At 38.4% G+C, this 24,049-nt stretch overlaps 1 protein-coding gene across 2 annotated transcripts in view; it reads left to right on the plus strand.

Moving 5' to 3' along the window:
- Positions 1-24,049, plus strand: part of PTPN14 (protein tyrosine phosphatase non-receptor type 14) — a 259,512-nt gene that overhangs the window by 223,300 nt on the left and 12,163 nt on the right. For both annotated transcript variants that reach the window (XM_021007778.2, XM_021007777.2), the window contains 4 exons: positions 1,391-1,609; positions 7,560-7,688; positions 11,342-11,576; positions 17,471-17,634. In XM_021007778.2, coding sequence (XP_020863437.1) covers positions 1,391-1,609; positions 7,560-7,688; positions 11,342-11,576; positions 17,471-17,634 — 747 coding nt within the window. The remainder of the gene's footprint in view (positions 1-1,390; positions 1,610-7,559; positions 7,689-11,341; positions 11,577-17,470; positions 17,635-24,049) is intronic.

The raw sequence follows: 24,049 nt of genomic DNA on the forward strand, positions 1-24,049 counted from the left end.
CAAGGTAGTTGATGAGATCGAGAGAGATAGTACAGAGAGAAAAGAGAAGAGCACTTGAGACAGGGTCTTGGGGGATACTCATGGTTAGTGGGCATGACCTGAATAAAGATCTAGCAAAGGAAACTGTGGAGTGGATAGATAGAATGAGAACTAGAAGAGAGCAGTGTTATGAAAACATAAGAATATTCCAGAGAAGAGGGTGATTGACTACATCAGAGGTTTCTGAGAGGTCAAGAGAGATGAGGGTTGAGAAAAAGCCATTAGATTTTTCAATTAATAGGTCATTGATGACTTTAAAGAGAGTAGTTTCAGTTGAATTATGAGGTAAGAAGCTAGATTGTAGAGGGTTCAGGAAAGAATTTATTTTTCACAAGATATTTATTTGGGAAACTGGGGGTTTACAGAAATGATTGGGTCAAATGAGTTTTGTTTTTGTTTTTGTTTGGATGAGGGAGATATGGGCTCATTTAAAAGCAGCAGCCAAGGAACTCGTAGTTAGGGAGAGACTGAAAATTAGAGTCAGAATGATAGTGATAATTCCCTGGAGAAGACTGGAGGACAGGAGACCAAGCGTGCATGCTGGGATGTTTGCTTTGGTAATGAGAATGGCTGCCTGTCTTTTCATGCCAGATAGAGATGAAATAGGAGATACTGGAGGAAGACATCTGAGTGGTGTGGGAAGAGGAGGAGGGAAAAAAGGGACTTCTTCAGTATTTTCAGGGTTATAAGCTAAGTCCTCAGGTGAGAGTATGGGGGGCGGGGTATGTGTTAGAAACCATGGAGGCATGAGGAGGGATGATAAGTGTTAGAATAGCTGCTGTGGTGAACTAGATAGTTGATCAATTAGGGAGGCGTTTAAGGATAAGCTTGCTGCAATGAGGGCTCAGTTGAGGCTGTTTAATATAAATCTATAGGATTTAGAATTATAGATGTATGGAAAGAAATCTCAAGAGAAAAATCTGGCAAAAGCCTATCATTTTAAAAATCAGGAAACTGAGACCCTTGAAGGTTAAGCAGCTTAACTACAGCTATTCCCCAGTATTGTGTCAGATGATCAATTTGAGCTCTTGTCTTCAAAAAGAGGTGATAACAGATTGTGTAGCAAAAATGGATTATCCTTTGGAGTTTTACCTTCTGTCTGTGCTTCACGTCATATTCTTTTGGAGGTCCTGATGAAAAATAATGTGGCCAAAAGAAACTAGAAAGAAGGAAGGAGTTTTGATAATCCCCACACTAACTCAGTATTCCTAGTTTCATTGAGACTTAAATGTATGCTCTAGCATACTCTATCAGTGCTGTAATCATAAGCATATTTTAAAGGATACGTTTGTATTTCAATCATTTAAAAATGACAAAATTGAAAAGAATTATAATTTATGTCCTTTTGCAGTTTAGAACCCTGAAGAAGAAGTTGGAAGAGGGATTGGTATTTACAGAATATGAGCAAATTCCAAAGAAGAAGCCAGATGGTGTTTTTACTACTGCCACACTCCCTGAAAATGCTGAGCGAAGCCGAATCCGTGAGGTGGTCCCCTATGAGGAAAATCGTGTTGGGCTGGTACCAACCAAAGAAAATAGCACTGGGTATATCAATGCCTCCCATATCAAGGTAAATGGACAAGTGTGTGGGGAGGTTTTGCAAGACTTGTGTGTTAAAAGAATAAAAGAATGAGGAAAAACTTGAGGGGTTCCCATTGTAATGTTTGGCTTTTTCCCAAACCCTTAGGGGATGTTTCTGAATGCCCCTGATTTTCTTAGTAAACTGGAAGGGCATGCCTGTTACTGCAGAGAGGGGAAAAAAAAAACCAACCGAGCTAATACTCTCAGCAAGAAAGGAGAATCAAGTACACATACTTTGGGTACCCATTCTCTGCAAATGAATTAGGCTTTTTACTTCCCATGTGGATTATATCTAATTGAATTTATAAGAGAGATATCAATCAAGTCATTTTAACTTCGTTATTACTTTGTGAAACCTATTGCAGAAATTAAAGCTACATCAGAATCCAATTTAAAGTGGGTTGTGTTGTAAAAGTTCCTTCATATATAAATCCCTTGTTTCCTGGCGGGGTGGAGGCAGAAAAGGCTGTAGAGATCAATGAAGATCAAAGAAAAGTTGGGAATTTCTCCCTGGTTCTTGGAAGCTGAGGCCTAGTGTTTCATTCTGGTGAGGAAGCTCTTGTTGGCCATGGCCACTCCTGCTGCACTTGGTGCTTCTGGCCATAGTAAGTAGATTCCTGTACAAAACCCAGCAACCGGGCTGCCAGACATCTGGCACACCTTCACACTACTCTCTCTTGTGCTTCTGGATGTTCCAAATCATACCAGTCCTAGGGCACATGGCATTCTTCCTAGGGCAAAGGATCTTAACCTTTTTTTGTGTGTGACATGGACCCCTTCTGCCAGTCTGGTGAAACTTATGGAATCCTCAGAATAACGTTTTCGAAAAATTAGTAGTTGAAGGAAATAATAAATTTCAGGTAGAAGTTAGTGAAAATAAAGATGTAATTCTTTCCTATTCAAGTTCATTGACCCCCTGAAATTTTTCCATGGATCCTGATCTTAGGGATAGGCTGTGCAGTGCCTGTCCCAGAATAGAGTGCTTCAGCGGCAAGAGGAAGACAAGAAGACTGTAGTCAGGGAGGAGTCTCAGGATGGTCAGAAGAGGATCTATGCAAAGCTTTGTTGGGTAGTCCTGTTTAATAGGAATGTATATGTATAGCCTATATCAGATTGTGCGCCATCTTGGACAGGGAGGTGAGGAGGGAGGGGGAGAAAAATTTAAAACTCAAAAGCTTATGGAAGTGATTGTTGATAAATAAAAATAAATTAATTAAAAAAACATAAAAAAGAAATAGTTTTCCTAATTAGCCAGTACCTCACTTATGGACTGAATTTGACTCCTTCCTGTACCTGCTGGTACAACCTTTACTTCCACATTATGAACTGTCCCATGGAGAAGACCATTGGTTTGCTGGTCATGTCAGTGGTCAGTGGCCTTTGCCTCCTATTCATCTTGCTAGGTGTTTTGAAGGAGTGTGGCTACAGCTTGCCTGGTTCCGATGACTTCAGGCTGAGTTGGAGCAAATGCACAGACAAGCCCAGAAGCACATGGAGATTGTATGATGACACGGCTTCTCTTCAAGACAGAGCTGTGACCTCTAGAGACGTTTCTGTATCTTGTACTTGGGTCTTCTCTCAGGTTGAGGGAGAAGTGAGAAACTTGAAATCTACAGGATGAAGACTGTGACCTCTGCCCTCCAAAAAAAAAAAGCTTGATATTTTCAGTAATTTTTTTTTTGTGTTCATGTGTTTGTTTGTATATCAACCATATTGTGTGTATTGGGGTGTTAAGGGAGGACTAGCAACTTGGTGTGAGGATTTGCTAAGTCCTTTTTGGGGCTGCTGCTCATCTATCTTTGGTGTCCAGACAGTTACCAAACTCTCACCTGTGGCTCCAAGCAGCTGTAACGTGTGCAGCAGCCATACCCAAGTAAAACTGTCTCAGCAGATGAGCTTAACCATGTTGTGGGAAATCAGATGCCTCAAACCCATTGATGAGTTGAGGGGACGTCTACCCCAAGCATATGAAGATGTCCCCCTGGCAGAATGGGCAGATGTGAGCAATTTGTTCCAAAGCAGGTGCTGTGCAGCACTTAGAGCTTGGTCAGACACTGAAAACACCAACGTCATCTACTTTGTCCCAGGCCAGCACCATTTGTCTTGACTTTTCTCTTGCCCCTGGACTCTGATGACTCTGAAAGAGAGAGTGAGACCAATGACTTTGTGCAACCCTGTGTCACTTAAATCCAATTAACACACGAGTCGGGATGTCATCCTGTGATGTCATTGGTCCTCTCTGAAAATGAAGGACAAACAACAACAGTAACAACATATCAGCAATGCAGTAGAAAGTAGAATAACTTCTTAGTCTGACGATTCCTTTGTGTTAATTTGGTAGTGGTCATTATAACCTGACCATATGGGGATTGCAGTGAGAATTCAGACTCTGGTTTAGGTGAGATCAGTCAGCTAATCACCTCATTAGCTATAGAGGGTTTACATTTTGTGAAGGGCACACAGATCTTTACAACACTGTTCTCACAGAATTTGAATTATTAAAGACCTGTAATTAGTAGTTCTTCTTGTATATGGGTGACCCAGTTATGAGCAATCTTTTTGTGTTTTTCTTAGGATTTAAGTTTAGTCCACTACACTCTATCCAGAGTCAGAATTTGTAGTTAAACAGTGGATCACATGTGCACATACATGCATGCATATGTACTTTCCTTAGCTAGTATATGACATAAACCAAGCTAATTTATTAAACCAATTAGTATATTTTGCACACCTTATGTTTTCCTTCCTTGCTCATTTCCACTATTTTATTTTCTCAGTGGACGTGATGGGAACTCATGCACATTCTTGTAATGACAGTGTAAAAAAACCTGTGTATATGTTTATGATAAAGGTTGAATGAACCACAGCTCCGAGAAGTTTTTTGAGAGTGTATTCCTGGTCCTCTTAGATTTTCAATCTTTGATGGTAACCTGTAGAAATATTGGCACATTCTTTTTAATTTCCACTAAGTATTAAAGTACCTCCCAGAATCGGTTGTGATCACTTTCTTTTTGTAGCATAAAGAACGTGCTGTGACTAGATACAGAGTTTTTGTGTCCAAAGTCAACTACTTCCATTTTCTTTGTACTCATGTGCATTATCAGAAGAATCCTGGTAGGCAGAACAACCAGTCCATTGTTCAGTTTATTTATGATGAGAGAAAGAGAGAGTTAGAGAGGAGAGGAATAGGGGGATGTGGGGGGGAGAGAGAGAGAAAAAAGGAGAAGAGAGAATAAAATCAGTATCATAGCCTTGATTTATGGTCTCAAATTGATGCTTCAAATCATAGTTTTAACATAGAATACTAGATCAGTGGACAATCTGCTAAAAGTTATATGTAGCAATATTTTTCTCTCTCATACTCATAATAGAATGTCACACCCACCATTTTCCATTATTTTCCCACCTTTGGAAAGTAACTGTTAGTTCTTAAACTGTGTCCAGCAGACTTATTACCAGAGAACCAGTCCCTCCACCAACCACTTTCTGAAAGGCTCATTCATCATTTGTAGCCATAGTAGCCATAGCATGTATATAAGAGATCCATAGAGCATGCAAAAACATGTAATCATGGTTTCAGAATATAGTTTTATGACATGTCAGTATTTCCTCCCTGGGTTCCAAGGGACAGTTAAAAGAGGCCAAACAGATGTTCATTTGCTTAGAAGGTAGAGTCATATTTGTGAAATTTACCTTAGTAGCTTGTACTGTCTGTGTGTGTATGTATTTAATTCAGATTTTAATAAACTCCTGTTATTGCATGAGAATGTGGTAAAATGCTTTAGGCAGTATCCTCTTAGAATATTTAAAGGTCACGTGTAACATGTGTCCGAAAGGCTGATGTTGAGAAGCACATTTCCACAGATAAGCCCAACTTTTAAATGCACATGAATTTTATTTCCCACAAATAATAGGAAAATGCAGTTAACAGCTTTGACTCAAACATGCCTAGATGATGAGAGGGCAGTTGACAAGGTTTTGCCTAGTTAGAATCATGTTAATGTGTTATTTCATGGGACATAAAAAATGGAATGAAAAATCAATGCCAAACTCATGCACAAAGTTCATTGCTTTCATGATCATTTAAGGATCGGCATTGGTTGATGAGTTTAAATGAACTGGCTTGTCGATTTTCAAGTCAGTTTTGTGGCTCAGGGCATAGAGACTCCTTTCAAAGCATCCATTTGCCCCTCTTAGCATAGCCTTAAGCACTTTGGCCAGTCCTTTTGTTTGTGGCTGTTTTCATCTGATATTTATAACTCTGTAGTGAACAGTGGCCATGAACTACATGTTAGTATCATTTCAAGATCACTTCCATCTGCATAGGGGTGATTTGTCTTTTTCCAAGATCACAAGCTCATCTCATCTCATTTTGAAGGGCATATGAGGTTGGGTCTATGGGATTGTTAAGGGAGAGCTGTTGTAGAGTATGACCGAACAAAGAACTGTGTGAATTTGCAATACATCTGCTCAATGCTGGCTTACAGAGCATCAGTTTTTACTCCTACAACAACTCCCTGAAACAATTTTTTAAAAACCCAGGTGTCTTTAGTTGTTATGCTTATGGAAAAGTGGAAGATTTTTAAAGTGTAACCTTTTGTTCAGTATTTAGAGAAACAAAAATTGTTTTTGTTTGAGACTTGAAGTTCAGCAGAACAAGCTGAAACAACATAATCATTTTTTATGTATATTCTCAGCTTTTTGTAAATTATCCAAATCTGCATTTACAGTCAGGAAAATGAAGTATTGGTGGAAAGAAGCTCCCTTGAGTTTAAAGCTCACCAACTTTGTGACTGTGGAAAGAGATGGGTTTTTCCATTCTGCTACTAAGTTAATTACCCTTTGGTAATTAACCAGTACAGGAAAATGGCATTAACTCTTTCAGGCAGTCACATTCCACTGTGATGAATTACTTTCCCCATGCATTTTGAGTTTTTGGATGAATAGCTGCATTCTACACAAGTGTGTGTGTGTGTGTGTGTGTGTTGCAATAATGTTATTTGTGAAGCTTCAGCTTCTGGCTTGTGGTCTAGGTAAGAAAGAATTAATTGATGATGTCCTTTCTTTTGTTGGTCAGTTATCAAGACAAAATCATTTAAAATGAAATTGTCTTTTTATCCCTCATTTTACTGGTATTTCCTCATGCTAGAATCTGACTTTTTGTGTGAGGGTAGTATGTGTGAGGGTGGGGAAGGGCGGGGGTGTGTGTGTGCCTGCATGCATGTGTATTATTAGAATGCTAGGATTGAATAAGTGATTTGAATATTCCTCCCCAAATTTTCTTGAGTTTATATATCTGAAAAGGTTTTGTATCCCTCATTAGACTGGAAATTACTTGAGTGTAGGGGCCTTCCCCACCTCCCATTTGTATCCTCACTGTTTACCACTGTATCTTTCATTTGGTAGATGCTTCATAAATGTGTATCGAATAGAATTGAATTAGCAGCAGAAACGTCTAATTTATCCAACCACGTGAGATGTACCATAGTACATGTCCCCTTTTATTTTCGAAGATTCATTATCATAAAGCATATTCAAATAAACATTTAACACGTGGCTAGAGCAAAGGATCTTCATGCTGTAAGCATCTGAGTTAAACTGTATTAGAGTGTTGGGCCTGGAGTCAGGAAGACCTGAGTTCAGAGCCAGCCTCAGATATTTGCTAGGTGCATGCCCCTCAGGGCAAGTCATTTAACTTCTGCTTGCCTCAGTTCCTCAACTATAAAATGGGGATAATAGCACCTTCCCTTTCCCTTTCCTTTCCCTTTTTCCTCTCCCTCCCCTCCCCTTTCCCCGTTCCCTTTCATCTTCCCATTCCCCTTCCCTCCCTTTTCCTTTCTTTCACCTTAGTTTTTGGCATTTTTATTAACATGTATTTTTAAGATGGGGAAAGAAGGTTGCATGGGATTAGTGTTAATGGTGTTCTTTCTGATTTTTAGGTAGCTGTTGCTGGAGAACAATGGCATTATATAGCAACTCAAGGTCCTTTGCCCCATACCTGCCATGACTTCTGGCAGATGGTATGGGAACAAGGGGTGAATGTGATTGCTATGGTCACGGCAGAAGAGGTATGTGGAATGATGGCAAATCCTTTGCCATGACAATGCAATATGATTGTTTTTGGAACTTCCCCCCCCCCGCGACGTCTTCCCCTGGATCCTCTTTGGATCATAAGATCAGAGACATAGGGTTGAAAGGGACGTTATTTATCCATCATCTAGTCCAAATTCCTCATTTTAGATGTGAGGGAGATTGAGGCCCTAGGAGGTGAAATCACTTGCCCAAGTTTGCATGAGTAGTAAGTGACAGAACCTGGGTTTTGAACTCAAGTTCCACGGCTCCAAATTCAGCCCTTTTTCAACCTAACCCCACTGCCTTCTTCGCATCCGTTTATTTTTCTCATCTTTTCCATGTAGGCTTTGTTATTGTTGTTGTTTTACTCCTAGAAATAATTTACTCTTGTAGCTTCCCCACTTCTGTCATCCCATTTTAAACTACTGCTTAGATTGCTATGAACCAGAGAGCAAAAATAACAAACTTCAGTTCAGCTGGATGACTTTTTGTTTGCTAAACAAAGCAACAATCTTTCCATTGGAATCTGAGAACCTTGGGCTGTGCTTGGTTAAATTGACATATATTCCAACCCTGGGCAAGGCCAGCTCCACATACCATCCTTCTTATCAGCTGAAAAGAGACCAGAAGCTGTTGTTCCTGTCTTTATTCTTTGGGGAGAGGAGAGATTCTTTTTATTCTCCTGCCAAGCCAAACAGAGTTATTTTATTGTAATTGGAGAATAACACCGCTGGCTGATCAGGCAGCCAACTTTGTGCTTTGCTCTTTAAGATGAAGAAGATGGAGGTTTCTTCTCTTGTCATCTGCACGGATTTTCCTACCAGCTCTTTCCTTGCCTTTCATTATCACCTAAGGTTTTACTGTTTGTAAAATGGTGTCACTTTCCTTTTCTGCCTCTTCTAATATTGGTAATGATAGTAATAATAATAATAATAATAATAATAATAATATACATTCTGGGTCCCTTTTCTGACTGTTGTAAAGAGGTGAGGAGAAAACAGAATTAAAAGAGACTTCTGTTTTGGTTGCTAGCCATTCAGAGTGGGTACTTTGCAGATTAATTTGTAAGATGATCATAATGGAAGACATCTAAATGTCCAAACCTAGTTCCAGGTATCAGGTCAAGTCTTGTTCCATGACCATTCTGGATGATTTACTCTTCTCTTAAAAATTTCAACGGGGCAGTTAGGTGGCGCAGTGGATAAAGCACCAGCCCTGGATTCAGGAGGATCTGAGTTCAAATCTGGCCTCAGACACATAACACTTGCTAGCTGTGTGACCCTGGGCAAATCGCTTAACCCCATTGCCTAGCCGTGCCGCCCCCCCAAAGTCATTAAAAAAAAGTCATTAAAAATTTCAACATCTTAACACCTCATTAGATTTCATAAACCTGGGCCCTAGAAATCATCTAACCAACTTCCTCATTTTACAGAAGAGGAAGCTGATGCCCCAGAGAGAAGTAATTTGTCTAACAATAGGTGGCAAGACAGGGACCAGAACTGAGGTTTCCTGATGCCCATTTCAGGTCTCTTTTTGCTAAAACATGCTGCCCAAATGCTAATAATCGGCAAGTATTACTTAATGTCTAACCAAAATCATTCAGGCTAAAACTTAAACTCACTCATTTTTTTTAATATAAGCCACAGCTGAAATTAAGAGAACTTCTCACCACTCCCCTCCCTTTTTTTTCTCCTTTAATTTTTAAATAGGCCCTTCTTCCTGTAGGCCTGTGGTGTCCAGACTTTTCCACTGTGGGATGATCTTTTGATTTCCGAAGATTCTTAGTCACCAGAGTGTGGGCTGGGTGTGGAAGTATGCTTAACAGTAAATGAGCTAGGATTGGACAGTGTGTGGGGGAAGGTTGATGGTAAGATTACAGCCATGAGATTTCCCCTGTGCTGGAAATCCTGTCAAAGAGGATGTATGGTAGACACTGCTGACCTTGAAAATCAGCTGGATAATTATATTTTTCTAGGTGGGTAAACCATAGGTTAGGTTCATAAAATGGATGTATCTCACTTTATGGAATAGAGCTTTGCCTGAGAAGTTCTGTGTCAATTGCATTTTAATAAAATCCTGTTTCACCTATTGCAGGGAATGCTATTCGTCACTTAAGGAACCCTGCTGAGAATCTTGTAAAGTTGAAAATCTCTTTGTAAAACAAATAACCTTTAACTATTCTGAAAAATCTGATAAAGTTTGAATTTTTTTAAAATTGAAGCAAACATATACGTCTCTGTAATTCACTCTTTCCTTGGTTGCTGAGAATGTGAATTTGTGTTTCTACTGGAATGAGTGTCTAAATCAGATACTATTTGCAAGAGGCAGTGGGTCTCTGGCTTTCTTCCCAGTATTCTCACTACTCACCTCATTCTCCTTCTATGTAAGAGACCGGAGAAGAAATTACATATTTTCAGAATGACTCTAAGCCAAAATATATACATACTATACTTTTTGGTGTCTTACCCTTTGGGAGTCTGGTGAAGGCAATGGACTATTCAGAACATTGTTTTTAAATGTGTAAAACAAAATACATAGGATTAGGAAGAAAACCAATCATATTGAAATATAATTATTAAAAAAAAAAAAGTAAGTTCATAGATTCCAGGTTTAAGAACCCCATGGGCCAATGAAGAGAACACTGGATTTGGAGTCAGTGGAGTCGAGCTTACACTCTGGTTCACTTACTACCTGTACAATCCTGACCAAGTTTGCTTAACCTCTCTGATTTTCTGCATCCTCACTTGTAAAATTAGATGTTTGGATTAAATAACTCCTAAAGTACTTTTTCATTATGATTCTAAGATCTTCTTAACCCATGATTAATTCTGCTTTTTTTTTTTTAGCCCTGCATTCCAGTATTTTCTATCTTCTATAAAATTTGATTTGATTTTTCCCATTTGTCCAGATGTTTCCATTTAGATATTAATTTGTAAGCAGTGTTGTCTTGGTGACCAAACTGGTGAAATGATTTTGTAAATTTTTGAGGTATTATATTGCTATTGAATATTCAGGATGGGAAAGTACCTAGGGTGGGATGATAAGATATGTCTGAGTTTTGGGGTTGTGTTCTTCATGAGGAAATTTATGGAAGACCATTGAGGACAAGCAGATTGTTCTTGAGTTTTAGCATCAGGAAGATACTTTAATATTCTATCTCATGGGAAGTAATGAAAATTTTTTAAAAATTTCCAATGTTATACTTGCTTGTGTAATGATTGTTACAATTATCTAAATCTTATGGAGAATTCACATTCTGCTAGACACTGTTCCAGGTTACTTTTTTCACAGAGAAGCCATTCTTCTCAGCATTTGATTGGGCATCAGGTTCTCCCCATAAGGGGGAGAAAACTGATGTCAACCACCTTTTCCCCCGGGACCTCTCATATAGCACTTTGCTTTGTGACTCAAAAATGCATTTATCATGTAATACTGCCTATTGTAATGCTTTTAAGTCATAACTTCTCAGGGGTTGTAATCTCCATGAAAGCAGGCACTGTCTGAAATTTATATCGTACCTTCCCCCTGCCAGCATAGTACTATACACACAGTATAGCTTAATGTTTCTTGAATTGAATTGAACCCATTTTCATTTTTGCTTTTTGTGTATGTGTGTGTGTATGTGTGTGTATATGTGTGCGTGGTTTAGGAAAGCGGAAGAACCAAGAGCCATCGGTACTGGCCCAAACTGGGCTCTAAGCACAGCTCAGCCACCTATGGCAAGTTCAAGGTGACCACAAAGTTCCGAACTGATTCTGGTTGCTATGCTACCACAGGTCTGAAGGTCAAGCATCTTTTGTCTGGGCAGGAGAGGACAGTGTGGCACTTGCAATATACTGACTGGCCAGATCATGGTTGTCCAGAGGATGTCCAAGGCTTTTTATGTAAGTTCTGTGTTTCATGAATGCAGTTGCTGAATTGCTTTGCCATCTGAAGACAAGCCACACAAGAAAGAGTAAAGTACTAAAGAGTCTCACTGAAGAGTCAAGGTTACAGTGCTAACAGCACATACTTATTACCTATGTTGTATTCTTGGTTACAGTTTGTTAAAGTGAAAACATTCTTTGATCCTGTAACTCTTCCCCCAGTGCCCCCCCCTTTTGTTTCTGAGACTGGGTCTTCCTGTCACTCAGGCAGGACAGCAGCTGTTCACAGGTTCCACCCCACTGCTGATTGGCATCAAAACTTCGACCTACTGTGTTTCCTCTTTAGTCTGGTTTACATCTTCTTAAGCAGTTTTGTGTCTCCCCCGACTCCTGGGGGCTGACCATATTGGTGCTAGCTTTAGCAGGGACATTCGATCAGCTTTAGCACTATTACAGCTAAGGTACACCCTAACTTTTGTTACCTCAGTAGCAGAGACTTAGGTATATGCTACATTGCTTCTCCGTCTCATCGTCTTACACTCCTCCTAACTGCTTGCATTAACTGAAACCTTGTTTTTCCTAAAGGATTCTACCTCTTTAAATACTGGTCACTCCTTTCTCCTCTCCCAACTTCACAGGGCTTATAGGAAGAATCTGTGTCCTCCTTGCCTCCCATAGGCACTTCCAGTTGCCTGTTCTGCCAGCATAGGTCCACGATCTTTGAATTTCATACTATCTGATGATACTGACATCTTTCTGATCTTTGCTGTTTTCATTTCCTCACACCCAGAGTACCCTTCCACCTCTCTCAGTTACTCTCATGAGTTTATGATAAAGAATACAGTTCAGTACATGAAGGGATTCACCACAGATGCCCGTAAGCGCTGTTCTGCAACTCTCTAGGGAGAGAAAAGAGAACCTGGGCTTGAATGTCAGGATAGAGGTTTTAATTCACCAGCAGAAAAAAAAAAAGTTCCTGACTAAGAATGAGAGAGAATAGAAAATCAATCATTTGTTCCTTCTGGTTGAGGCTTTCACTTACCTAAAGTACTAGGGGATCTAGAGAGGACCTTTGAGATTATTTAGTTTCACCTTTTTGTTTTATGGATGAGGAAATCTATGTCAAGATAATTGATTTGCCCAAAGTCACACAGATTGTAAGTTGCAGAGCTGAGATTCAAACCCAGGTGCTCTGATTTCAAATTAATCGCTTTCCACTGCTCTGTGGTGTATGTCTGTGTGTGATCAAATTATTTTGGGGGGCCCTTCTCAGACTAGAATTCATGAAAGTTTTATGAAGAGAAGGTTATAGAATTAGTTTCTCTGGGTTTTTACATGAATAATAAACTATATTTTTCCTGGAGTAATTTAGATGTTGCCCTGCCTAGAAACAAAAGGCAAGAAACAGATCATTTCTATTTTTTTCATCTTGAACTTAAATATCAAAAAAGAACATTTCTATACATGTAATAGAACATAAAAAGATTCTCTATGAGACTCTGAATCTCCATTTCATAGCATTTGCTTTAAAATATATGTATGTATGTGTGTATGATAACTTCTGTACATTACTTTCACAACTGCTTTTCTTGCTCGTGCTTCCTTCTGCACCTCCTTCAGTTTTCTTTGCATTTGAAAAAAAATTGAATTTTTTAGCATACTGACCATTTCTTCCCTCCTCCATTGAAAATTGAGAAAAGAAAAGAAAGAATAGACTTTGATAACAATTAAGCAAAGTTAAACAAAATGAATTCACACAGTGTTCAGGTCCAAAGATGTATGTCTCTTCTGTCCATCATCTCTCAGTCAGGAGGTGCTTCATCGTATGTCTCTTGAAACATGGTTGATCGTTGCATTGATCAGAACCCCTGTCCTTGTAGGAATTGTTCTCCTGGTTCTGCTTACTTCACTCTGCATTAGTTCGGTCTACTTAGGATCACCTGAAATGATCTTCATAATTTCTTACAAACCAATATTTCATTACATGCATATATACCACAATGTATTCAGTCATTTTCCACTTGTGTGATTGATTTTCTATTCTCTGTCACTCTAAGGAACTTTTTTTTCCTGCTGTTGAATTAAAACCTCTATCCTGACATTCCAGCCCAGGTTCTCTTTTCTATCCCTAGGGAGTTGGAGAATAGTGCTTATAAGCATCTGTGGTGAATCCCTTCATGTACTGAATTGTATTCTTTATCATAAACTCATGAGAGCAATTGAGAGAGGTGGAAGGGTATTCTGGGTAAGGTATCCCCTGAGATTCTATTTTTCTTTATTCTTTTTTTCTCCTTTTGCTCCCTCCTTCAGGATCAGGAAGATTTGTTTGGCTTACAGCTATTCTTTCCTTTAAGGAGCTATCATCCTCCTTAATGCTGTGTAACACATCCCCTTTCTCCCAATCCTTGCTTGTTTCCCTGTTGAGTTTGATGTATTTCTACACCAGCCTTGGGTATGTTGGGGGTGAGGGGGTGGTGTGGCTGTGGGTGTGGGTGTTTTACTCTCCTTTGTCTTTTTCAGATAAGTGAGGCTCATCTGATGCCTACATTCCTCATTCCTTGATGCCTATGTATATCTTTCTTTTTGTGCACTTGAGTTATGAGAACTAGCAGATTCCACCCCCTTCTTCATCTCTTCTATACTTTGTTGTCATTCAGTCATTTCAATCACGTCTGACTCTTCGTGACCCTGTTTGGGGTTTCCCTGGCAAAGATACTGGAGTGGTTTGCTATTTCCTTCTCCAGCTTATATTGCAGATGAGGAAACTGAGGCAAACAGGGTTAAGTGACTTGCTCGTGGTCACACAGCTCCTAAGTGTCTGAGGCCAGATTTGAGCCCAGTACCCTATTCACTGTGCCACCTAGCTGTTCCCTTTTCTGTACTAGTGTAGTCCTTTCAGCTTTGCAACAAGCTTCCTTCTGTTTCCCTTCTCCCAACCATGAGAACAGAACCCGTCTACTCCAGCACCTCTGTTTTTGTTTTTAGTTCTCAAAAACCCTTTAAAGACATTAAGATCCTAAAGGAACACTTGTTTCTTCTACCTCTAGAAAATGTGAGAATTATTTCACCATACATCTGCCATCTGCTCAAATATATTTGCTTTTCTAGGTTTCTCTGAACTTTTGGGATTTGTATTTTAAAGTTCCTATTCACATGTGGTATTTCCATAATAACTGCATGGAAATTCTTTATTCCATTAAAGGTCAACTTTTTTAAATAAGTTATTCTTAGTTGTAGGCCTTTATCTTTGGCCTTTTGAAGTATTATATTATAAGATTTTATCTTGTTTTTTAGTTATATCAGCCATAGTGATCCTGACTATAGTGCCTAGGTATCTGAATTGCTTTTCTCTGGATCCAAGGATTTTTTTTTCTTCTGTAGGGAAACTTTGTATTTTGGGTGTGACCTTCCTGGAATTTCTCCTTTTGGGGTTCCCTTCAGGAGGTGATTGGTAGATTCTATTTTTACTTTATCTCTTGGTTTCAAAAAGGTCTGGGAAGTTTTCAAAATCAATGGTTATTTAAATCAAGTAATTTAAATTTTCTTCCTCTTTTTTTAAAAAAATATTTTGATTCTGTTCTAATATTTCTTACTGCCTCATAAAAGTTTGGTCAATTCTAGTTTTTAGGGAGTTCATTACTTGAGTAGGATTTGTCCCCTTTCTTTTATAAGCTATTCTCTTTCCATTTCTTTCCTCTAAAGCTTTTATTTGTTTTTTATTTCATTTTTATCTCTTGCTTCAATTCTGATACATAGTCATGTAACCCTTATGAATATTCCATTATTTGTAGTAGAGTGAGGCCAAAGTTGGACTTTGCCCTGGGGCACAGCCTGTTGTTCAAAAAAAAAATCTGTCCTTTGTGGAGAGATTCAGTGTTGCTCAGAACATCACCCAGCAAGGTGAGAAGGCATAATGTCCAGATCCTGAAATTGAGCTCTCAGTGTCCTACTCTTCCCCTCATTTCAACCCCCCATTTTTTCCTTTCTTTGGTTTCTTCACAAATTAAAACTCTGCTAGGGTAATGAAAGTGAAAAAAGGGGGGAGGAGGCAATGCCTAAAACCAATCAGTTTAGTAACTGACTAGAGCTCAAAGAAATATTTTATCCCAGAAGTTAATTGAAAAGACATTAAATTTTCTCCTATTTAATCTAATTGAAGAGTTTGGTTTGAAATGGTGAAAGAATATGGATTAGGGAATATTAGAAAAGACTATGTTTTGTTGGTTGTAGGTATGTGAGTAATTCAATAAGTCTGGCTTAACAAATCTAAAATTTTCTAATGCATGTTTTAGATAAATATTCTTTCAGATTGTCTAAGGTTTATACTTTTAAGCTACATCATCAGCAGACCTAGAGAGTATTATCTTAGTCTCTTAAGAAATTTCTTCATTAAATTACTCTATGATATTATACCCATGCTTGTTAAAGACCGCTAACAGATATATCATCTTTTTGAATAGGACTTTGAACTTTCTTATGCAGTTGTTGAGCCCTATTTATCAAATCTCATTTCCCTTGTTCAAAAACCCACATGATAAATTTCATACTTGCGGAATAAAGGTTGTCTGCAGACAGATTTACATGTTGTCTTTTATCATATTTGGAATACTATGTAATCTACTGTTTCTCCCTTTTTTTTTAACCTTAGCTACTGGGAAACTTAGAGCCAGACTCAGTCCCTAATAGTAGTAATTAGCTTATCTCAAATGCCTGGTAACGCTATTCATGTATTCCTCTTAAATGGTTTATCTTATTAGTTCAATCCTTAATAATTCTGTCTTGCATTGTTATTGTTTAAAATTTTGTAAACCACATCAAATCTTGCTGGAAGTAGATTTTTTTAAAAAATAACTGTTTTTAAGTTTCTATACAGTATCTTGAACAGATAAGTATCATGAATTCTTTTAACTTGCAATATCTTCAGTAAATATTTAAATTGAATTAAATGTTTAGAACTTTTCACTAGCTTAGTCATGTTTCCTTTGACTTTATTTGTTTTAAATTTTGTAATATGGATGAAATGATTCACAAGTAGGAAATTTATCAATTTAATCACTGCAAAATGTCAATTAAGATTGACTTTTACCATATTTATTAAAGTAAGACTTCTGGATAACACATGATTTTCAGATATTTATTCCCTCCTTGTTCTCAGTGACCCATTTTGTTACTAACTGGCCCCTGTGTCTTTGTAATATCGGTCTTTCCGTCACAAATAGCAGTAAAGCATGAGTATCAGGCTGGACATTGGACAGAACACTACACACCTATTCTGCCAGGCAGGAGATGGAAAGGGATACAATTTGATGGGGGAAAAACATGACACATGTTGAAGCTAATCTTAAGTTATTTAATTTAATGCCTCAGTCATAACAGAATGAAAACCATAGTGAACACAAAGTCCAGAAAAAGTCTATTTAATCTCCATTTTAGAACCAAAAAATGAAGTCAAGTCTCAGTTGACATTCATGCCCATTCTACAAGGGAAGGGAAGAAAGGGGCAGATGGATGCTCTCTTTCCCCAGAAATTGGCTTTGACAGGCAAGAGTTTCAAGGGGACCTTGCTGTTGTTCTGATCCCAGTCTGTTAATAGCAGGAATTGCTGTAAGTAATGTCTAGAATCATCTGCTTATGGGACTTGGGGATTTGCAGAAGGGAAAAACCAGAATTTAATTTTTTAAAAAGAACTATTTAATTTAAAGGACCAAACTCTCCCATGGACTAATTGACTCCCAGCTGGTACTTTCTGGATCCAAGACTGCACCGTGGGTACTGGCCAAATAATTAGTGTCTTGTAAGAACTGTAAATTATTGTCACTTAAAAGGAAAAAAAAATGACTCTCTGAATTTTTTCAATCTTTATATGAAACCATGTAGGATTTCTGCAACATGATTTGCATTTTGTCTTACAGCATATTTGGAGGAGATACAGTCAGTGCGTCGCCATACCAACAGCATGTTGGATAATACCAAGAATTGCAACCCTCCAATTGTTGTTCACTGCAGTGCTGGTGTGGGGAGGACAGGGGTGGTCATTCTTACTGAGCTGATGATATGCTGCTTGGAGCACAATGAAGTAAGTTGGTTTGTATTCCATGTGACCGTCTTTAGGAGATAAGTCTACATGATGGAAAAATGACATTTTCTCAAGGGGAGAAAGATAGTGTATACAAATTGGTTTGTAAATGAAAATGTTTCATTCCTATCCTTTTTTGTCTACTCCTCCCCAAATTGTTATTTCTAGTTTTCCAGACCAAGGTTTCCTGTTGAAGTGAGTTTACTAATCTGGGCCAAATTTTCCCAGTTTGTCAAATGAAGAGGTTGAACTAGAATGGGGGCCCTTAATGATTTTTGTGGTCATAAAGACAGAGTGGATGGAATGCTAGATTTGGAGTCAGTAAGACCTGAGTTTAAATATAACCTCAAACACTAGATAATATGAACCTGAGCAAGGTTAGCACTCTGTTCCTTGATTTCCTCATCTGTAAAATGATGATTATAAAAGCATCTGCCTTCCAGGGTTATTGAGATAACATGAGATGATATTTGCAAAGCACTGTGCAAGTCTTAAAGCATTAGAGAAATACTGATCATTATTATTCTATTTTTATTATTATGGGATCCCTTTGGTAGTCTACTGAAACCTATGGACCTCCTTAAAATAATGGTTTTAAATGTATGAAATAAAATCCATCACATTACCAAAGAAACCAATTATAATGACAAAAAGTATTCCTTATCCTTATTTTCCTTATGTGTAAAATTGTGATACTACTACCTACGCTACCTACTGACAGAGACTCTTGTGAGAATCAGAGAAGCTAAAATCTATGGAAACCCTTTTTAAAGTGTCAAGCACACGGATACAGGGGGTGATACAACGAGAAGTGGACATTTGGAGACAGACATTTTAAAATCCTCTTCGCATTTTGCATTTGCTTTAAGAAACTTACACTCTTTTTCAGACCCTCTGATTTCGTTGTGGGCTGTTTTCGTAATGGGTTATTTTTATTGTATACTTTTGAGGTATTTTTTTCCCACACTAATTCTGACTTGTCCAGGTATTGGCTCAAAAAAAAAATAGAAACGTTGGACAAACCTCATTCATTAACCCAAATATCACACATCCAAATGCTGGTCATAATAAAGATGTCTTATGAGAATATGTTTTCTTTTACTGGCAGTAAATTATTTTTTAAAAGAGGTCAATTTGCTGTATTGTAGAATCAGCTGTTAATATGCTTTATGATAGCTGATCCCCAAGGTCTCAGTATGTAGAGATGTGACTTCCTCTCTACTTGTTGGAATAGTTTGCTATTCTGAATCTTCAGTTCACTTAGGCTGTTATTCCATTACTTCCATGGGGTAGAGGGACTGCACGAAAAGAATTCATACTTCCTACAGTCTTGAGTGTTCAATATAGCTTAGATAAGACCAGCAAAATTTAAAGAATAAATGGTAATAGTAGAACCTTCCTAGAAACAAAGTGGGTCACCGTTGATTGAGGAATAGCTTAACAAAGTGTGGTATGAATATTATTGTGCTGTAAGAAATAGCAAACATGATGAATACATTTGATGTTCAGTTGTATCTGACTCTTTGTGACCTCATTTTGGGATACTGGGGTGGTTTGCCGTTTCCTTCTCTGTCTCATTTTACAGATGAGGAACTGAGGCAAATAAAGTTAAGTGACTTACACAGGGTCACACAGCTAGTAAGTAAGTGTCTGAGGCCAGATTTGAGTTCATGAAGATGAGTCCAAAGCCAGTACTGTATCCACTGTGCCACCCAGTTGCCCTTGATGAATCCATAGAAGCATAGAAAGACTTCAAGGAATGCAAAATGAAGTAAGCAGAGTTAGGAAGACAGTATACACAGTGACTACAATTATGTAAATGCAAAGAACAACAATCACGAAATAATTGAAAATTAATGTTGTAGAATTACAAGGAACAAAGTCTGGCCTAAAAGAGGCAGGAGAAAACATCTGCCTGCCACTCTTTTCCCTAGGTGGTGCTTGGTGGTTAACACTTTGTGGTTGTAAAAGTTCTAATATAACCTTTGCTTAAGCAATGCAGAAAACTGATGAGATAGAAGGAAATTTTGTTTTAAATGGGAAAGCATAATGCACAGTCTTTATCAGAATCAGGATTACAATTTATATAATTACACTGTCAAGGCTATAGTTTGAAATTCACATTGAATAATATCTTATGAAAGGTGTTTATATTGAAACCTGGAAATTTAGACACTGTTCAACATTATGCACTGTTCAAAGGCATATAAAAATCTTGTCTGTGAATGATTAGCTACAGAATGTTGTGTAATATAGATGGGAAATGGGTGAAAGAAGTTCCATCCATCTCTTACTGTGAAAAGGCACTCTTAAGAGAGGGGGATGGACTCTCATGCGGCATGGGGGACTAGCTAAATGAATAAAAATTTTTATCACCTCCTTCCATTTTTCTCCCTATATTAGAATTTTTTCTTGTGACTCTCTTCTTCTCTGTTCACGGTCACCCGCATAGTGCCTTTGATGGAAAAGGTGGGGGGGGGCACCCAAATCCAAATACAGCTGTTATTGGTTAGGTAAAATACATGAAATCACTCTATATGGGGATGTTTTTTATGTGTCTGTAGCTCATAACGGGTGGGAAAGTACAGGATAATCCATTGGAGAAAGAAAGGCATATTTAGATTCCCCTCCTTTTTTCTGCTTTGTTGTATCCCTTTCATCTCCCCATTCCTACACCTCCCTCTGTCCCTCTATTTTGTTCAACTTGAGGAGCAGTGTTTAGTCGGCTTTTCCTGACATGAAAGGTTGTTCTGTTCTGGGCTCTTTGGAGAGCCATCAAAGCCTGAGCCATGATGATGTGATGACACAAGGGCTCATTGATCTGCAGATGTCATTGGCCCAGTAGAATGCAAACAATGAGCGTCAAAGCCAGGACAGGACTGAATGATGGGCTTGGCTACTAGGGCCTGGCTTCGACTCATTTTTGTGTGCTTGGCTCAACCAAGCTCTCTGTGGTGTGGCTGAGCATAACTGAATTCCTAAGCACCTCGTTGTGTGCCAGAATATTCTCTGGTCGAACCTAGCAAAGCCAAAGAGAACTTCTGTCCTCCTTGATAGCCAAAGGTGATGTGATGACTCTTATTATTTTTCTCTGCCCTACAAAAAGCACAGATAGAGACAGGTTTTCATCTGTTCCTTTCTCCATCATAATCAATTGGTTAAGAAAGTATATTAATTTTGTTATGGTTCAGTAGGCAGGTGGTTCAGTGGTCAGGCATGCTAATTGAAATCAGGCCCCATTATTTTTTTAAAACAAATCTTATCAATGTTGTTGTTTTTACATGGCTTAAATTTCTCCCATAACAAAGAATTTTTTTAAAAGATGAAGTAGAGAAAAAAATCAACAGCAGTGATGAATGCATTGAAAAAATCTGGAAATGGATAGTTTCATACCTATGGACTTCCTACCTCTTCAAAGGAATGGAGGAGGTATCTTCTCATATTTATTCTTTGTAGTAAGACCCCATTCTTTTGCCAAAAACAAAAGAAGTTCCTTGTTATTATCTTCTATATTTCTCCCTGCCTTTCCCTTTCATCCTCCCCCCTTTCCCAAAGATCCACCTTGGACCTTGCCAGGTTAAAGTGCAATACTGTGGCTGTGTGCTAGAAAATTAGATTCCCTTTTTTCCAACCAAATTTCAAAACATACTTCAGTCCAATTTCCACCATTCTCAGTATAGGAAGCCTTTAGTACCATTAGATTAAATACCTTAGCATTCTAACTTGTATATGACTTAGAATTTGTTCTTCCAGTGTTAGGAAGATGCTTTTTCACTCTAGGAACTCAGTTTTCTTTTGCATATTTTTCTTATCATGAAAGAGATTATTAAAACCACTGAACCAGGCAGCTAGGTGGCAAAGTGGATACAGCACCGGCCCTGAAGTCAGGAGGACCTGACTCTAGTTCAAATCTGGCTTCAGACCAAACACTTGACACTTACTAGCTGTGTGACCCTGGGCAAGTCACTTACCCCCAATTGCCTAGAAAAAAATAAAAATAAAAACCACTGAACCAGAGGTTTCTCTGTGAGGTTTTGACATATTCTAAAGGTTGCAGCAGCACATGGCACATGGATCACTGGATTTGGATGCAAGATTCAGCCCAGCATTCAAATCCTGCCTCTGCTGCTTATTCTTGGCATGAGTTTGGGCAAGGCATTTCCTCTCTCTGGGCCTCTGTTTTCTCTTCTCTAGAATGAGGGTTATTGGACTATATGACACCAGAGGTCAGTTCCAGCTTTAATTCGATGATCCTATGCATAACTCTTCACCATGCTCTATAATCTTGTTTTCTCATGCTTTCACTTATCTGAATGCTGCCAGTAAAATTTTAGTGCTCAATCTATTCCCCACCCCCCCCACCCCCCTGGAAATGGCAGTTCTGTAGTTTGCAAGACATTCTCTTGACTGAACAGATTCAACTGCCTCCCCTGCCCAGAAAGGCTAAGTTTTTACTTGGCACATGGCAGATATCTTGAACTTAATGTTTTTGTGGGTTTTTTTACCCTGTGTTGGGAGGGAAGGGGGGAGGAGTCAACTAGCAAGACTGAGCAAATGCCAATTGCCTCAGTTGATCCTTTTACTAAACTGTCCCTTAGAGCTAGGGGTGGTCATGGAGAGATCCCGTGGAGATCTTCCTGAGGAAGTTGTATTGTTCCCTGGTCAAAGAATTAGAGCTACTATAGTCCTCCATGCCCTGAGTCAGTGACTTAAATCATAGACCTGCGGAATGATAGAGCTGGAAGTGATTTTAAAGATTGTCTTCTAAAAAAATCTAAAGATGTGAAAAGATTTCTTCATTTTGCAAATGAGGAAACTGAAGATCCTTGAAAAGTTAAATGACTTTCCTGAGTTCACACAACGATTACATTTCCAAGCCCACACTCTAGTCTCTGTGCTTTTCTGCTATACCCCATCCTTGAGTACCCTTCAGCAGGATCTGATTTTTACTGATTACATTTCTATCTCTTGAATTGCTTTCTGGAAAAAGCCCCTTAATTGAATCTTTAGGCTTCCTTGTCTTCATGGTACTAGATACTATGGAACAGAGTACAAGTTGGCAGAAACAAAAGATCCCTAGCCTCATGGAACTTACTGCCTGACCTTTGATTTTTGAATATGGTGGAAGCTCAGGGCCTCCTTCCCATTAGTGAGCTCTTCCTGAAGCTTCCATTTTGGGGAAGGGCCCCCAGATGACCATCCATCCATGATTCTCTCCCACCCCCCAAGTGGATGCCTTCCCCTTTTCAGCTCCCCTTTGATGTGTAATCTTCCTCAATTAGTATGCAATCTCACTTAGGACAGGAAATAACTTTCTTTTTTCTTGTATTTGTATCCCCAGTACTTCACTTGGCACCGGGTACATAGTAAGACTTGTCTTGTGTACAAATCTTTTTTCCCCTTCTCTTTAGTCCCTAAGGACTCCATTTTTAAGTCTTTAGTGTGCAGTGTTTAGTTAGCTGTAGAAAAGGCTTTGTGTTGACTTTCTGTATATTTTATCTCTTTATCTTTGTTCATGTTCTTCTCCATCAATAGAACATAAGATCCCTGAGTACAAGAACTGTTTTTGTTCTGTTATGTTTTTTGTTCTGTCTCTGTATCCCCAGAGCTTAGTATAGCGCCAGGCACATTGTAGACATTTAATAGATCTTATTGAATGCATTAATGTGAGTGTGTAAGAGAGAAATAGCATGAATTTCATTGTAGGTGTGTCTAGTATTTTTTAAAAATGATTTCTTGTGCTTTAAATGCTAAGCAAAAGCATACAATTGGAATTGTATTATTCCATTATTTGAAGCTTCCGGGTTGTCTTTGCCTTTTATATGTCACTTTATGTCATAAATTGTAAGGGCACTGAGGCTTAGAGCCCTGCCTCATTAACTTATACATACAGGTGTCATTATAAGGCTTTTGCATTTTTTCCGAAGAAGGTTTTTAATGAATGGAAATGGCCGTTGGTGTCTGATAAGAAATATCTCCTGACCTTGCCTCCAGCCCCACAAACCACTTTGTTATCCACCAGATGTTTGGATTATAATTACGTTGTGTATAGCTACTTTGTAGCTTGAAATTTATATTGAATGATGTCTCATAAAAGATGTTTGTACCAAAATCTGGAAATTCAGGTATTGTTTTCTGTTAACACTAAATGGACTGTTTAACTATTCAAAGACATTAAAAACACTTTGTCTATAAAAGATTAACTACAAAATTATATGTAGTCTAGGTGATACTCTATTCATACTGTAATTACTTCATACTTTCAAAGTACACTTTCATATAATATCTCATTTGATTCTCACAGTGTTCCCATGATTTAGATGCATGCTATTTCACATGAGAAAACCATGCCCAGAGAAGTTAAATGACTTGTCCAAAGTTACGCTGTTGTGTAATGAGAATTATAGATTTGAAA

The sequence above is a fragment of the Phascolarctos cinereus genome, unplaced genomic scaffold, assembly GCF_003287225.1.
Source record: "Phascolarctos cinereus isolate Bilbo 61053 unplaced genomic scaffold, phaCin_HiC Scaffold_5;HRSCAF=322, whole genome shotgun sequence".
Classification (NCBI taxonomy): domain Eukaryota; kingdom Metazoa; phylum Chordata; class Mammalia; order Diprotodontia; family Phascolarctidae; genus Phascolarctos; species Phascolarctos cinereus.